This window comes from Lutra lutra, chromosome X, assembly GCF_902655055.1.
Source record: "Lutra lutra chromosome X, mLutLut1.2, whole genome shotgun sequence".
NCBI lineage: Eukaryota > Metazoa > Chordata > Mammalia > Carnivora > Mustelidae > Lutra > Lutra lutra.
In genome coordinates this window covers 18,320,457-18,335,353 of record NC_062296.1, presented here as the reverse complement: position 1 = coordinate 18,335,353, position 14,897 = coordinate 18,320,457, and the positions used below count along the sequence as shown (strand labels likewise).

Genomic DNA, 14,897 nt, shown 5'->3' with positions numbered 1-14,897 from the left:
TGAAAGAGGAGAGATCACAACGAACACCAAAGAAATACAGACGATTATAAGAACATACTATGAGCAACTCTACGCCAACAAATTTGACAATCTGGCAGAAATGGATGCATTCCTAGAGACATATAAACTACCACAACTGAACCAGGAAGAAATAGAAAGCCTGAACAGACCCATAACCAGTAAGGAGATTGAAACAGTCATCAAAAATCTCCAAACAAACAAAAGCCCAGGGCCAGATGGCTTCCCGGGGGAATTCTACCAAACATTTAAAGAAGAACTAATTCCTATTCTCCTGAAACTGTTCCAAAAAATAGAAATAGAAGGAAAACTTCCAAACTCATTTTATGAGGCCAGCATCACCTTGATCCCAAAACCAGACAAGGATCCCATCAAAAAAGAGAACTACAGACCAATATCCTTGATGAACACAGATGCAAAAATTCTCGTCAAAATACTAGCCAATAGGATTCAACAGTACATTAAAAGGATTATTCACCACGACCAAGTGGGATTTATTCCAGGGCTGCAAGGTTGGTTCAACATCCGCAAATCAATCAATGTGATACAACACATTAATAAAAGAAAGAACAAGAACCATATGATACTCTCCATAGATGCTGAAAAAGCATTTGACAAAGTACAGCATCCCTTCCTGATCAAAACTCTTCAAAGTGTAGGGATAGAGGGCACATACCTCAATATTATCAAAGCCATCTATGAAAAACCCACCGCAAATATCATTCTCAATGGAGAAAAACTGAAAGCTTTTCCGCTAAGGTCAGGAACACGGCAGGGATGTCCGTTATCACCACTGCTATTCAACATAGTACTAGAAGTCCTAACCTCAGCAATCAGAAAACAAAAGGAAATTAAAGGGGGGGCGCCTGGGTGGCTCAGTGGGTTAAGCCGCTGCCTTTGGCTCAGGTCATGATCTCAGGGTCCTGGGATCGAGTCCCACATCGGGCTCTCTGCTCAGCAAGAAGCCTGCTTCCCTCTCTCTCTCTCTCTCTGCCTGCCTCTCCGTCTACTTGTGATCTCTCTCTGTCAAATAAATAAATAAAATCTTAAAAAAAAAAAAAAGGAAATTAAAGGCATCCAAATCGGCAAAGAAGAAGTCAAACTATCACTCTTTGCAGATGATATGATACTATATGTGGAAAACCCAAAAGACTCCACTCCAAAACTGCTAGAACTTGTACAGGAATTCAGTAAAGTGTCAGGATATAAAATCAATGCACAGAAATCAGTTGCATTTCTCTACACCAACAACAAGACAGAAGAAAGAGAAATTAAGGAGTCCATCCCATTTACAATTGCACCCAAAACTGTAAGATACCTAGGAATAAACCTAACCAAAGAGACTAAGAATCTATACACAGAAAACTATAAAGTACTCATGAAAGAAATTGAGGAAGACACAAAGAAATGGAAAAATGTTCCATGCTCCTGGATTGGAAGAATAAATATTGTGAAAATGTCTATGCTACCTAAAGCAATCTACACATTTAATGCAATTCCTATCAAAGTACCATCCATTTTTTTCAAAGAAATGGAACAAATAATCCTAAAATGTATATGGAACCAGAAAAGACCTCGAATAGCCAAAGGAATATTGAAAAAGAAAGCCAAAGTTGGTGGCATCACAATTCCGGACTTCAAGCTCTATTACAAAGCTGTCATCATCAAGACAGCATGGTACTGTCACAAAAACAGACACATAGATCAATGGAACAGAATAGAGAGCCCAGAAATGGACCCTCAACTCTATGGTCAACTCATCTTCGACAAAGCAGGAAAGAATGTCCAATGGAAAAAAGACAGCCTCTTCAATAAATGGTGTTGGGAAAATTGGACAGCCATATGCAGAAAAATGAAATTGGATCATTTCCTTACACCACACACGAAAATAGACTCAAAATGGATGAAGGATCTCAATGTGAGAAAGGAATCCATCAAAATCCTTGAGGAGAACACAGGCAGCAACCTCTTCGACCTCAGCCGCAGCAACATCTTCCTAGGAACATCGCCAAAGGCAAGGGAAGCAAGGGCAAAAATGAACTATTGGGATTTTATCAAGATCAAAAGCTTTTGCACAGCAAAGGAAACAGTTAACAAAACCAAAAGACAACTGACAGAATGGGAGAAGATATTTGCAAATGACATATCAGATAAAGGGCTAGTGTCCAAAATCTATAAAGAACTTAGCAAACTCAATACCCAAAGAACAAATAATCCAATCAAGCAATGGGCAGAGGACATGAACAGACATTTCTGCAAAGAAGACATCCAGATGGCCAACAGACACATGAAAAAGTGCTCCATATCACTCGGCATCAGGGAAACACAAATCAAAACCACAATGAGATATCACCTCACACCAGTCAGAATGGCTAAAATTAACAAGTCAGGAAATGACAGATGCTGGCGAGGATGCAGAGAAAGGGGAACCCTCCTACACTGTTGGTGGGAATGCAAGCTTGTGCAACCACTCTGGAAAACAGCATGGAGGTTCCTCAAAATGTTGAAAATAGAACTACCCTATGACCCAGCAATTGCACTGCTGGGTATTTACCCTAAAGATACAAACGTAGTGATCCGAAGGGGCACGTGCACCCGAATGTTTATAGCAGCAATGTCTACAATAGCCAAACTATGGAAAGAACCTAGATGTCCATCAACAGACGAATGGATAAAGAAGATGTGGTATATATACACAATGGAATACTATGCAGCCATCAAAAGAAATGAAATCTTGGCATTTGCGACGACGTGGATGGAACTAGAGGGTATCATGCTTAGCGAAATAAGTCAATCGGAGAAAGACAACTATCATATGATCTCCCTGATATGAGGGAGAGGAGATGCAACATGGGGGGTTAAGGGGGTAGGAGAAGAGTAAATGAAACAAGATGGGATTGGGAGGGAGACAAACCATAAGTGACTCTTAATCTCACAAAACAAACTGAGGGTTGCTGGGGGGAGGGGGGTTGGGAGAGGGGGGTGGGGTTATGGATATTGGGGAGGGTATGTGCTATGGTGAGTGCTGTGAAGTGTGTAAACCTCGCGATTCGCAGACCTGTACCCCTGGGGATTAAAATATATGTTTATAAAAAATAAAATTAAAAAAAATAAAAGGAAAGCAGGACAACAAAAAAAAATAAGAATAAATCAGGAATTGATTTACTAATATCCTGGTATTTTTCTTTCATTCCTTGTATTTTACGCTTAGATTTGGAGGGCTGGGAAGATTGTGTGTGTGTGTGTGTGTGTGTGTGTGTGTGTGTGTCTGTCTGTCTGTCTGTCTGTCTCTGCCTCTCCCCAATCCCTCTCTCTAACATAGCTGTAGTTATACTGGGTCCATAACTGTCTCTTTTCCCCTTAGCTTTAAATCGCTAGCAATTTTCCATACTCTCTGAAAATATATTTAAATGATTTTCTAATAATCCTTCAAGTGGATGTACTGAGATTCCTTGAATCATTCTTCTCCATGTGGATATCCAGATTTTTCCAATTTCATGCACTTACAAAGAACTCCAGCTAGCCTCCCAGTGTACCATTATATCACCCTGTACTCCCCGCCCCCCGCAATAGCATTTCTCACAATTTTAAGTCGCTAATTGTTGGTTTCATTTCTATCTTTCGCACCCCATGAGGGCAGGAACACACAACAGGTCCCCCAGCACATAGTCCAGTGATAGTGGACACTCAGTAAATATTTGTTGAATTAAAAAGTGAAAAAATAAATAAGTGAGTGAATGAAAAACATGTATAAGACTATGATTTTCAGTAAAATCCTGGAAAAGAAATTATGGGTCAAAGAAATATTTTTAATGATCTCCATTTACGTTATCTAATTTATTTCCAGAAGAATTGTTCAAATTTACAAGGCCACTAACAATGTATGAGAATTATGGAATGGATGGTGGTGGTGATATATGTTGAGGTTTTTTTTTTCTTTATTATTTTGTTTGTTTGCTTTTAAACCAGGGCTAATTAGAAAGGCAAAAGTTTTTCCCACACTTAATGACTTAAAGTTGCATAACTTCACTCCCAGTGGGACTAAACAGTTATTCCACGTCTGTAAACTAGTTGTGGGTCCCCTGTTGTAACTTGTCTTTTCCTATCCTTTGCTTTGCTAATCAATTTGTAGGAGTCCCTTATACAGAAAAGATGTCATCTTTTTGTCTGTTTTATTTGTTGTGCCTATTGTCATCAATTTGACAATATGCCGCTTCATTTTGGCTACTTTTTGACAGATGAACAGTTCCCGTTTTTATGCAGTCATAACTGTCTATCTTTTCCTCTCTTCAAACATCCTTCTCCTTGGCTAAGAGTCCCGCATGTGAATTGCAGCTATCATTTAAATAATAATGCCGATTGTGAAAGCAGAGTAACTGAGTTCAACAGACTCCCACTTATACAACTAAATCCTAATCAGCCCCAGATGGATTTCTCTTCCCAGGATCCCTGGCCACGACACATCCAGGCAACACAGACCAGTCACAACTCTTTAGCATAGTGCCCACCCCGCCCAAACTAGTTCCCCTTCTGGACCACTCTGATCTGATCACTGGTACCACCTCCATTCCAGACTAGAAATCAGGGAGGCGCGTTCAACTGGACTCCAGCCCTCATTTCCTTTTGTATTTCTTACATGCCTTTCATCCAAGTACTTCGCCGACCCACCGGGGTTCAACCTCATTGCCATCCCAGGACCTTGACCATGAGGCCTCACCCCCCCTACCTCCCCACCATGACCTTCTCAGTTCTGGCCAGTCCTGTCTAGGTGAGGCCGCTGAACTGCGCGATGCCAGGAGGATGCCATGCCTGCCCACAATGCCTCTTCTCTTCTAAATACAAACCACCTATTCCCAGACGTCTTCCTGAATACATCTCTCCTTTTTCTGGCCTGTTCCTCATTCCTTAGGAAGGAATAGGCCTGAGATGGCTTCTTGGTTAAATCTCCCATTCTACAGAGGGGGATGGACCTGGCCCAAATCACAAGCCTCATCCCCACTTTGACCCACAGTTCTGCACTTTGCCCTCTAAACTTCACGGACTTGAGGATGAAGATGGTGATCCTGCCTTTTCTAGCTTTCTATAGGCTCTAATCTCCCCCAACTGCTAGCACTGTGCAGAGCTCACGATTCTTCAGAGTTTGCCGATTAGACATGAACTTCCACGTAAACAGATGGACTTTTCTCTCTGTTTCACTATATTCCTGCAAAGGTGTGACATTCTAACGACATCCTTGATATTCAGATCCTTTCCAAACAAAAGACATCTCCTTTATTAAATGTCTAAAATACCAAATTACTTTGTTCTGCGCTAAGCTCTGCGAGAGCAAGAATGACGCACCTTCCCTGGAAGATAATGGGCAGTCTCACAAAATTTTGTTTAATGAATAACGACGGAAAAGATGACTAATCTTCAATATCACTTCATACCACCGAACTTGACGACAAATATCTATAAAAGACAAGCTGACATTCTTCTTGCCGCATAACACCACGGCTCTAAAATTACTATTGAGAAATGCTAATTCTGGGAGCCTTTTACACAACCCAGAGAACCGAGAGGTTTTTTTTTTTTTAATTAATTTTATTTATTTATTTGAGAGAGTGAGAGTGCATGGGGACACAGGGAGAGAGCACGGGGGTGGGGGGACAGAGGGAGAAGGACTCTGAGATCATGACCTGAGCCAAAGGCAGACACTTAACCCACTGAGCCACCAAGGCAGCCACCCGAGAACTGAGCATTTTGTCAGGATTCCAACATGTCTACTATCCACGTGGCCATGCTAACGAATCCTGCTCAAGTTCCACAGATGTGACAGCGAGTGTCTCCCCGTCTCCTGAGAAACAGGTGGGAGAGTATAGCAGCTTCTCTCAAAGGCAGCTGAAGAAACGCAGGCTGGGCTGAGAAGCCACCCCTGTGAGAGCCCTGTGGCCCACACCCGGGCCTGTCAGCCTGCCTCATCGCTGAAGCCCAGCTGGGAAGGAAGGGGAGCGTGGGCACCTGACCTGTGAGTGGGCAGAGGCACGGTGGGCTTTCCTGCGAAGGTGGAGCGCATTCAAAATAGCCACCTTTTAAAAAGAAAGGGAAAGAGAAAGAAGCTTTTCTCCATTGAACAGCCTTTTAGTCCTTTCCTGTCAGTGATAGCCTACTGGATTTCAGATGACAATTAATTACTCTTCCGTATGGCTGCTGGAAAATTCAGAGACATGGAAAGTCTAGGATGCAACAGGAATATCGTGCCCAGAACCTCTGACCTGTAGAGCCACGGAACCCGGCCCGTGCCCCCTGTGCGTGCCAGCCAGCATAGTACCTGGCAAAGAAAAATGAGGCCCGCGCACATTCACTGTGCCCAATTCAGAATTCCTCCCACAGACTGAGTGGTGCTCCAGAGTTGGCTACAAACAGAGGGAATTTGGCCTGAGAAAAGCCTGCAGAATTCGGGAGTTTTAACAGCTGGTAAGCAAGAATGTTTTGATACATTTTCAAAAAATGGTCTTAAAAGTTCTAGAATGAGCAGGACCCTTCTCTGACCCCAAACAACATATTGGCAGACAGATGCATGAAATGCAATTTCTAGTTTCTTTTTTTTTTTTTAAGAAATACTCTCAATAAACAACTTGAACCTTTTGCCAGCCCAGCATTCTCTGTCTTTGTCCTCACCAGGCAACGCGCTCACAGTCATTTCTATTCAGCAGTTACGTATCACCCGAGCCGGCTGCCATCAGCAGAGGCAGGCAAGCATGGCCAAAGGAGCACTGGGAGCAGGATTCAGGGTCTTGGCTTGCAGCCACAATGGCCTAGATGGCTGTGAGTCAGAATGTGGCCCTTGTTGCCGCCGGGCTCTCCTACTGTGGCTTATTCACCAGGCCCCCAAGCCTGCTCCCATCCTGTGGGGCTTTATGGGGATTTCCAACATGGCAGCCAGAGGCCCTTCTGCCACCCTAGCCCCGAGACCCCATGCCCCCGCCCCCCCACTGCCACCCCCAGGGAGCAGAGAGCCTCAAGGAGCTGGAAATCCCTTCTCCCCAGGGGTGTGGCAACCCCGGTCTGATCCCGTGTCCAAACCCACATGGGTAGCGTTACTGAAACCGGGGACGGTGTGGATGGTACAACTATCAGTCCGCGTTTATCCAGGGCTCCGTCTGTAAGCGTTACTCACATGAATGGTCACTCTGTGCTTGGGGCCAGGACCCCCTTCACAGAGGCACAGTCAACGGACCAGAAAGAACTGGAGCAAGATTCCTGCAGGGCTCCTCCAGAGGTCGACGACCTTGAGAAAGGCTGGCGGCCCCTTTGGCCTTCACTCTCATCTGATAAGTGGGGATACTTTTGCCCACTCCACCCTCTCCCCAAAGATATTGCAAGTTTATGGCGAAATACCAGAGATAAGGGGATGTGAAAGCTCATCAGACACTGGAACGCAAGCTCCATGTATTCAAGGCCTGGACAGGCTCTGGTCCAAGGTCACACAGCTGGTTCATGGACAGCCTGGCGCCGAGGCCCGGGTGTCAGGACTCTCAGGCCAAACAGGCAGAGCCCGCTGTTCCCCTCGGTTCAGTGGAGCACAGAGACCACCAGCTGGCCCGGAAGGCTGCTCCACACGGGAACCCCGAATGGCTAACTCTCATCTCCCACGGTGGGCTCCTCACCCCCATGCGGCCCTGCTGCCCCCGTGTCTCAATTTTCACCACACACACTCACACACACGCACATTCTAACTCACACACACTTCACGCATACCTTCCCTCTTCTAGATTATCAGGACTCACTGAACTTGTCCTGAAGGCGGAAAAGTATCAACGCCCTGGAAAATTCTGGAACCCTCAAGCTACCACTATTCTTCAAGATGAAGATTTCTGGAGGTGGGTGGAACTTAATGAAATAAAAAGATGCCCTTCGGGTGACAATGTGTTCCTCTAGCAAATTTTATTTCATTTGTGCAAATGGTGTAAGATCCGGTAACTCCGACTCTTTAAAAAGCGCTTCTTCCTTGATTAGACTAGATGGCACTGTAGTATCACCCTTTTCCGACCAAGTAAAATCTCATTTCATGTCAGATCATGTTGCTTCGATTTGGGACCATCCAAGAGGGTGAACTGTCCCCTTGAGGGTCCTGGTTATCTTATGGAAAATTTCTGAGGGAATCTGCCAGAGGACAGGGGCCACCAAATACATAATCGGGACCCCATTTATAAGGTGTGTCTAGAGTCTGCATCACACCCGGACCTACATGTCCAGAAGGATTTTCAAAGGCACACGTGTCCTGTAGAGCTCAACACCTACAAGCCCCAACAGCAAATGGAGATTATTTTCAATGCTGTCAAATTGTTTGGGATCTTCTTAAACCCCAGTATCTTAATGGTGACGATGACTACACAATTCTCACAATGGACTGAGGCGACCCTTCCTGGAGCCAAGGTTCTCTTAGGATGAGGAGGGAAAAAAATCCCTTAGGGCTGTAAAGGCAGTGAATGTTCAACAGATTCTGCCAGAATCCCAGCATTCAAGAAAGGCCACCGTACACTGAGGGAAAGGAGCGGGAGCATGGGTGACCAAGAGAGTCAGAGGGCTCCATTTGCCTCCCTCTAGAAGGAAGAAACTGCAAAGGCTTTTGTATTCCAGGAATCCCTGCCCCCCCTTGCAAGGCACCCCCCTTGCAAGTCTAAGGCACAGGGAGGAGCAGGGAACAACGAGGGGTAGGAGTTAGGAGCCGGTCCAGGTAGGCAGCTGCTGTAAACAGCGGCCTGGAGGGCCCCTGTGGTCGCCTGATAGAGAGGCAGAGAGCACAGCCCCGTCCTTGCCTGCCTAAAGACCCTTCCACAGGCTCCAGGGCAATCAGACTCATCCAGTCCATTCCCTGGACTCCCTGCCCCAGCCCTGATTTGTTTCAGGGACAGTGGCATATTGGGAGGCCCGGCTGGAGCAACTCCAGCCCATCAGGCCCTTCTCCCCTTCCCCCTTTTATGGCACTCCATGACCTCCAGCAACCGGGTATTGCGGCTGCATGAAGGAAAATGCTCTAGCTTCAAAAGCAACTGAGTACAGCCTCTTCATAAATCACCATTTTCCGCATCAGCCCCGGGTTCTCGGCGCGGGGGCTGCGGGGCCCCCACGCTGGGGCTCAGGGTTTGTACATCTGGAGGTTTCTCAAGAGCGAACCCCACACAGGGTCGGGGCACCGTCCCAGCCGGCCCTTCTGTACGCATGGTGCTCCCCGCCCCCCGCGCGCGCACTCGCAAAGAGTGCAGCCAGTAGTGGGGAGCGTTAAGCTGGGTCCCATCAGCTCTCTCTGGGTGTCCGCAAACAGCGGCAAAGGGACACCCACTCGCCCAGGGAGAGCAGAGGCAGAGGACAGGAAGGAGGAGAGTGGCAAAAGTCAAGCAAAGAGAGAAACATCTGAAAGGGTAAAAGAGAGCGAGAAGCAAAGTGAGAAGAGAGGGAGAAGGCAAGAGCGAGCCGCCAGGGACCGACAGGTAACTGGAGCAAGAGAAAGAGAGAAAAGCAGATAGAGGAAATGAGAAAAGGAGGTGGGAGGAGAATGCGGGAGCGGGAAAAGGAAGAGAGGGCAGAAAGGAGGCTTTGGAACCGGGGTGCAGAAAAAAAAGAGAAGACAGGAGGGACTCAGGGACTTCACACAGAGAGACCGGTTCTTTCCAGCGCTCCAGTGCGGAGTCCGCGTGCTTTACCCAGTCCCGGCGGCGGCCGTGGCGGGGGGCGCTCGTTTGGGGCCTCCCAGCCACTCCCCCCGCACGCTCTCCCAGCCACCAAGCAGGCCAACCAGCCGATAGACTAGCGGTCCCGGGGCCGCTGCGGACAGGCTTCCTGCGGCTGCCACGGCGCCGTGAGCGTGCGCGCCAAGGAGTCTGGCGCCCGCCCAGTTGCCGGCGCACTGGCCCAGAGGTGCGCACTGGGGCACCGCCAGAGACCAGCCGCGCCTCCCCGCCCTCCGCCCGCCCGGGCCCAGGTCCGCTCCCGCGCTCCAGGGCCCCGCTGGGCTACGGGCGCGGCGCACTTACCTGGACGGTCTCAGTCTGGCGTCGCGCTTGCCGTCCACCACAGCGGGCACGCAGCTGGTGAGCTCGGTCCAGTCGGCGTGCAGCCCGCAGCTCCAGCCCGTGGAGAACCTGGAGAAGAGCCAGGTCTCCCGCTTACCCGGCCGGTGGCAAGTGCATTTCTTCTGACCCACGCGGCACTCGCACGGCTGCTCCAGCTGGATATTGCGCACCAGGTGGCGGCCGAAAGTGGTGCCTCCGGTCTTCTGAATGTGCAGGAACACGATCAGGTCATCGCCCTTGATGTCGAAGTCTACCTTGCGCAGGAGGTCGCCGCGGCTGAAATTGTAACGGGGCACGAACCTGGCGGAGCTCTCATCCTCCGAGCGGTACGGGTCCGGCATCGGGGAGCTGAATGCCTGCAGGCGGAGGAGCTGGCATTCTGTGCCGGGGCACACGTACTGGAGGACGATCACGGCAAATAGGAAGAGCATCACCAAAGCCAGCAGCAGCTTGTTGGATTTCTCATCCATGTTCCCGACGCTGGGGGAAACCCAAGATCGTTACGTCAAGCCCGCAGCTCAGCCGGCGCTCGCCGTGCGCCCGCACCGCCCCCTCCCCCCGGCGCCGCCGTTGCGCCCCCTTTCCCCCTCCCCTCCACACCGAGTACTCCACCGCGGCGGCGGCGGCGGCGGCAGCGGCGGCGGCGCCCTTCCCCGCTTCCTTCCTTCCCGGCAGGCTCAGCGCTGTGGCTCCTGCCGCACACCCCCCTCCCCCCTGACTCCTTCCCGCCGGCCGCCTGCCCTCTCCCCGCGCCGGAGCTAGCCGGAGCCGCGTCGCGGGGATCTAGTCCCCACGGGACGCCGCCTGGCCGGGTCGTCCCACTCCCCAACTCACACCCCCGGTCCGAGCCCCCGCGCGTCCCGCTCCACTCTCCGTGGTTCCCAGCCCCATCCCGCTTCGCCCACCGGACACTCGCCGGCGCCTGTGCTCAGTCCCCTGGGCGCGCACGCCGCCGCCTCCCCGCCTGCCCGACTAGCGGGCTCCCTCCCCGTGCGCCCCGAAGCCCCGCTCTTGCCCGCGCCCGGTTGCCCACCTTGGAGGCCGCCTCGAGCGAGCTCCGAGCCGGGCGTTCGGAGCTCCCCCGGGGCGGACGAGTCCGCCGGCAGCCCGACTAGCGAGCGGAGACGCTGCGCAGCCGGTGCCCGCGGAACAGCGGGGAGGGAGCCGCAGCGTGGCCGAAGGCGCGCTGCGCCCCTCCGGAGCCCCCGAGCCTGGCCGCCGCCGGCCAGCGGGAACTTTGCGCCCTTCCCTTCCCCTCGCGGCTGCCTTCCCTCCCCGCACGGCTCCTGCGCGCCCCGGCTCGGGAGCGCGAGTCCCGCTTTCGCCTAAAACGTACCTGGCTAGGGGGCCGAAAATCTTGGAGAAGATCGCACCGAGCACGTGCTTCAGCGAGTGGCCCAGGGCGGCCAGGCCCCGAGTGAGCAGGGCCCGGCAGAGGGAGCCCAGGTCCCAGCGTCTCCTGAGGTCGTGCATCCGCCTGCGGCGGCCTCGGGGCAGCAGCGCGAAGAGAGGGGTGCGCGCGGCTCCCGCCGGGGAGGAAGACGCCTTTAGGGGCTCGTCCAGGAACGGCTGGGAGTTGAAGCCGCGAGACACACCCCTAGGAGGGCCCGCGCGGACTGAGGCGGCGACTGATCCGGGCCGGCTCGCTGCCAATTCGGCCTCTACTCTGGAATGCCGGCGGGGACAGGTGGTGCGGGCGGGCGCTCCTCGCTCCGGTTGCAGCGGCGGCCCGAGCGCCCGGGCTGCACACGCAGGCAGTGCCATTCCCCCCTTCAGGCAACTCAGGGTACTAAGGATCGGCAGCGAGCTTGAATTTATGTAATAATGCCTCACGCCTAAGAGCTCGAGCCACTTCACAAGCAGAGGACCTGGGTTTTCTCCTGTCTTGGGGAACGGAGGTCACTCCAGTGAGCGCATCACTCCACTTTGGCTGGTAATTTCAACCTCCCCTAAAATAGCAAAGGCGCAAATTGGACCTTTTCCCTCTCTCTTTGCCAATTTCAATTCTCCAGCGGAAGCGGGGGCATTTTCTGAAAAGGTAAGTCAGCATGAAGGAAAAGCATGTGAAAAAAAAAAAACAAAAACGTTACAGAATGGGAATCTGAGCTTTTTCAGATCAGAGACTCACCCTTACTCCTCTCTTCTGGCTGAATCCCTGGCATCCAGCCCCGTGCCTACAGGAAGGCTTTACTCCAATACGGTTTAGTAAAGGAGAGATACATGACTAAATACTACATCTGAGTGGAGCCATCGAATCCAAGATGATATGGCAAATGAGGAAACCGAGGCCCAGAGAGGGAAAGACGTTTGCCCCAGGTCACACAGCAGAGCCCCTAAGTTTGGACCCAGATCAGGCACCATCCAACCCATTCCCTGACACGGACACCATCTCCTCTAATAAGTAGGTGCAGACCATCCTCAAGCCTCGGGGTTAAAAGGCTCTTTTTGGCTGCAGGAACCACAGATGGAAGGATGAACAAGGAAAGAGGGGCTGTCCCTTCAGGACAAGGTACCCGAAACTCAGGACCTCAGAAACTCAGGACCTCAGGACGCAGACTGTTCCTATCTGATTGATCAGGTGGGGCTTGCTGTCTGCAAAGGGAACATGGGGAGGGGGGACAGCAATGTTTCAGAGCAGCGCTGGCTGTCAGGGCCGAGGGAAGGGAGGAGAGTGAGACAAGTAGGGGGCTGGGGGCAAGTCCCTCAGGGACAGGATCTCCCAGGATCTCCCTCAGAACATTTGGTCCGTCTTGTGCAGTGAAGCAGCAAGTATTGGTCTGAGAATCTATCACATCTGTGCTGGGCAGCCCTCAGATAATCACTAGCCCCTCCTGAGTCTCAGGGTCCCCTTCTGTAAAATAAGACTCACTCCTCCTTTCTCACCATCTGGGTCACTGGCAGGATGATCCTTGGGCCATTTTACCCACCGTGTTTACCTGCTGCCCTGAGCTCAGATGTGCCCACTGTGTCAGTCACAGGCCACTTAACGAAGGGGTCCTTCTCAGGCAACCTCACAGCTGTGCCCCCTGCCCTTAGCTCCCTCCGTGCTTCTCTGGTTCCAGCTGGACTTCCGTGTGCCCCCAAACCTACCGGGGACAGTGGGGGACCTTTGGCTGGCTCCAGGCAGGAAAGGTTTGGGAGAATCCTTCATTTCGGGCATTCCACCTGTCCCAGGGCTCCAGGGGGACATTCTAACCAATGAACTTGTGTACAAAGAGTCAGGCACAGCAGCTTAGAAGATAGACATCTTGGCTTCCATAAGAGCTCCCCAACTCCCCTTGCCCCCAGGCTTGTAGGACCTGCCTGCTCCCCCCCGCCCCCCAGGATGGGTGAGGGTGTGAGCTAGAGGAGGGAGAAACCCTGGGGGTGGCCCCAGAGCTCAGCTTGCTGGCTGTCCCCACATTTTCTTCTTGGCTACCCACAGCAGTCAGCCTCTTTGGGCCAGTAGGTGGCTCTCCTCCCGGTGCCATATAATCAACCCCCTGCCCTCACACTCTTAAATAATGGCATTCTGGGGGGTCCCTGGGAAAACAGTTCTGGAATGGGTGGGTCACACGTTCTTGCCCCCAACAACTACTTGAAGTTTCTGGGATTGGAACCAGGGCCAGTGCCTCCGGTAGAGATGCAGGGAGGGAAGGCAACCAGTACAGGGGAAAATCGGGATTCACTCTTTCAGGTCATGAAAAGGAACATACGTACACAGCACTCTGACTTCTCGGGGAAAGAAGTGAATTGGTAGCTGCAGAGCACCAGGAGGGTCAGGGTGGTGTTGAAAAGCCCAGTTTCTTGGAGATCCAGTAATGAATCCACACAAGAGCTTGCTGGAAGATATTCGCATTTACAAGCTTTTCCTCCACCCACCTCATGCTGTAAGAAAAGGAAATGAATCTGTCTTCCTATATCAGGGCTCCTGGAAGTGGAAGGAAATGTCTTTGAGGGGAGCCAGGGACCCCACAAGTCTCTGAGGACACTTCCTGGGGTGCAGAGGCTCCCTGCTAAGAAGAGGGAATTTTTCCTGTGTGTGTCCCGGGAGCCCTGTTCTGCTGAGGCCAGGCCTGGGCCTTGGCAGGAAGTTCCAAGGCCTCTTGCAGTCCTGGGCCAGGCCCACCTCCCAGAAGCCGGTTCTGAATAACAAAGATCCTAACACTTTAGAATCAGCCCTATTTTGGAGCTCGGGGCAGGGGCACAGAGTGGGGGAGGGCGGGCAAAGAGGGGAAGAACTGGCAGGGTTGTCAGGTCCTAGGTTTGGCTTCTCTGAATTTCTTAAACAAGCTGAATTTCTACGTGTGTGCCTGTATTTGGGATTCAGTACTTGGAAGATGAGGAGCACTCCGCAAGCCGATTCGGGCTTCTGGGTATCTCCACAGTGTGCTTTGCTTTTCATTATTTTTCCACAACTGTGCTTCCATGGTTTCCACGAAAGGTTGAGGATTCTGGGAGCACAAAGGTCAGCCTGGCTTGCATACTGAGCAGTGCACTTCCAGACATCTGTTTGGTTGCTGGAGTTGGGGGCGGCGGCAGGGAGAGCCAGCGGAACATGGGCCGGGGGCAGCCGAGGAGGTGGGGGGTGGGAGGGGGTGGTCCAGAGACGGGGGTTCTTGTCTCGGCTCTGCCACTCACGGCGAGGGAGCCACTTGCTGGCTCCTGGACTCAGCTCCCTGTTTGTAAGAAGGCCAAGTTGATGTTGTGATTCAAAGGGCACTTTTCTGCTCTGGACTTCTAAGTCACGTGATTTCTGGTCTTCCTCAAGGGCCAAAGTGCTGCCAAATCCTCAAGGCCTCCTCGAGGGGGGCGGGGTGGGAGGTAGGGGGTGGGGGGAGGGGA

The 14,897-nt window shown here is 51.5% G+C and overlaps 1 protein-coding gene across 6 annotated transcripts in view; it reads right to left on the bottom strand.

The window, feature by feature from the left end:
- The window catches only part of HS6ST2 (heparan sulfate 6-O-sulfotransferase 2), a 307,830-nt gene extending 295,978 nt beyond the window's left edge, over positions 1-11,852 (bottom strand). For all 6 annotated transcript variants that reach the window (XM_047716347.1, XM_047716348.1, XM_047716350.1 and 3 more), the window contains exons 1-2: positions 11,410-11,852; positions 10,035-10,553 (exon numbers count right to left, since the gene is read on the bottom strand). In XM_047716347.1, the coding sequence (XP_047572303.1) occupies positions 10,035-10,553; positions 11,410-11,837 (947 nt within the window). In that variant the 5' untranslated portion in view covers positions 11,838-11,852. The remainder of the gene's footprint in view (positions 1-10,034; positions 10,554-11,409) is intronic.
- Between the last annotated feature and the right edge of the window lie 3,045 nt (positions 11,853-14,897).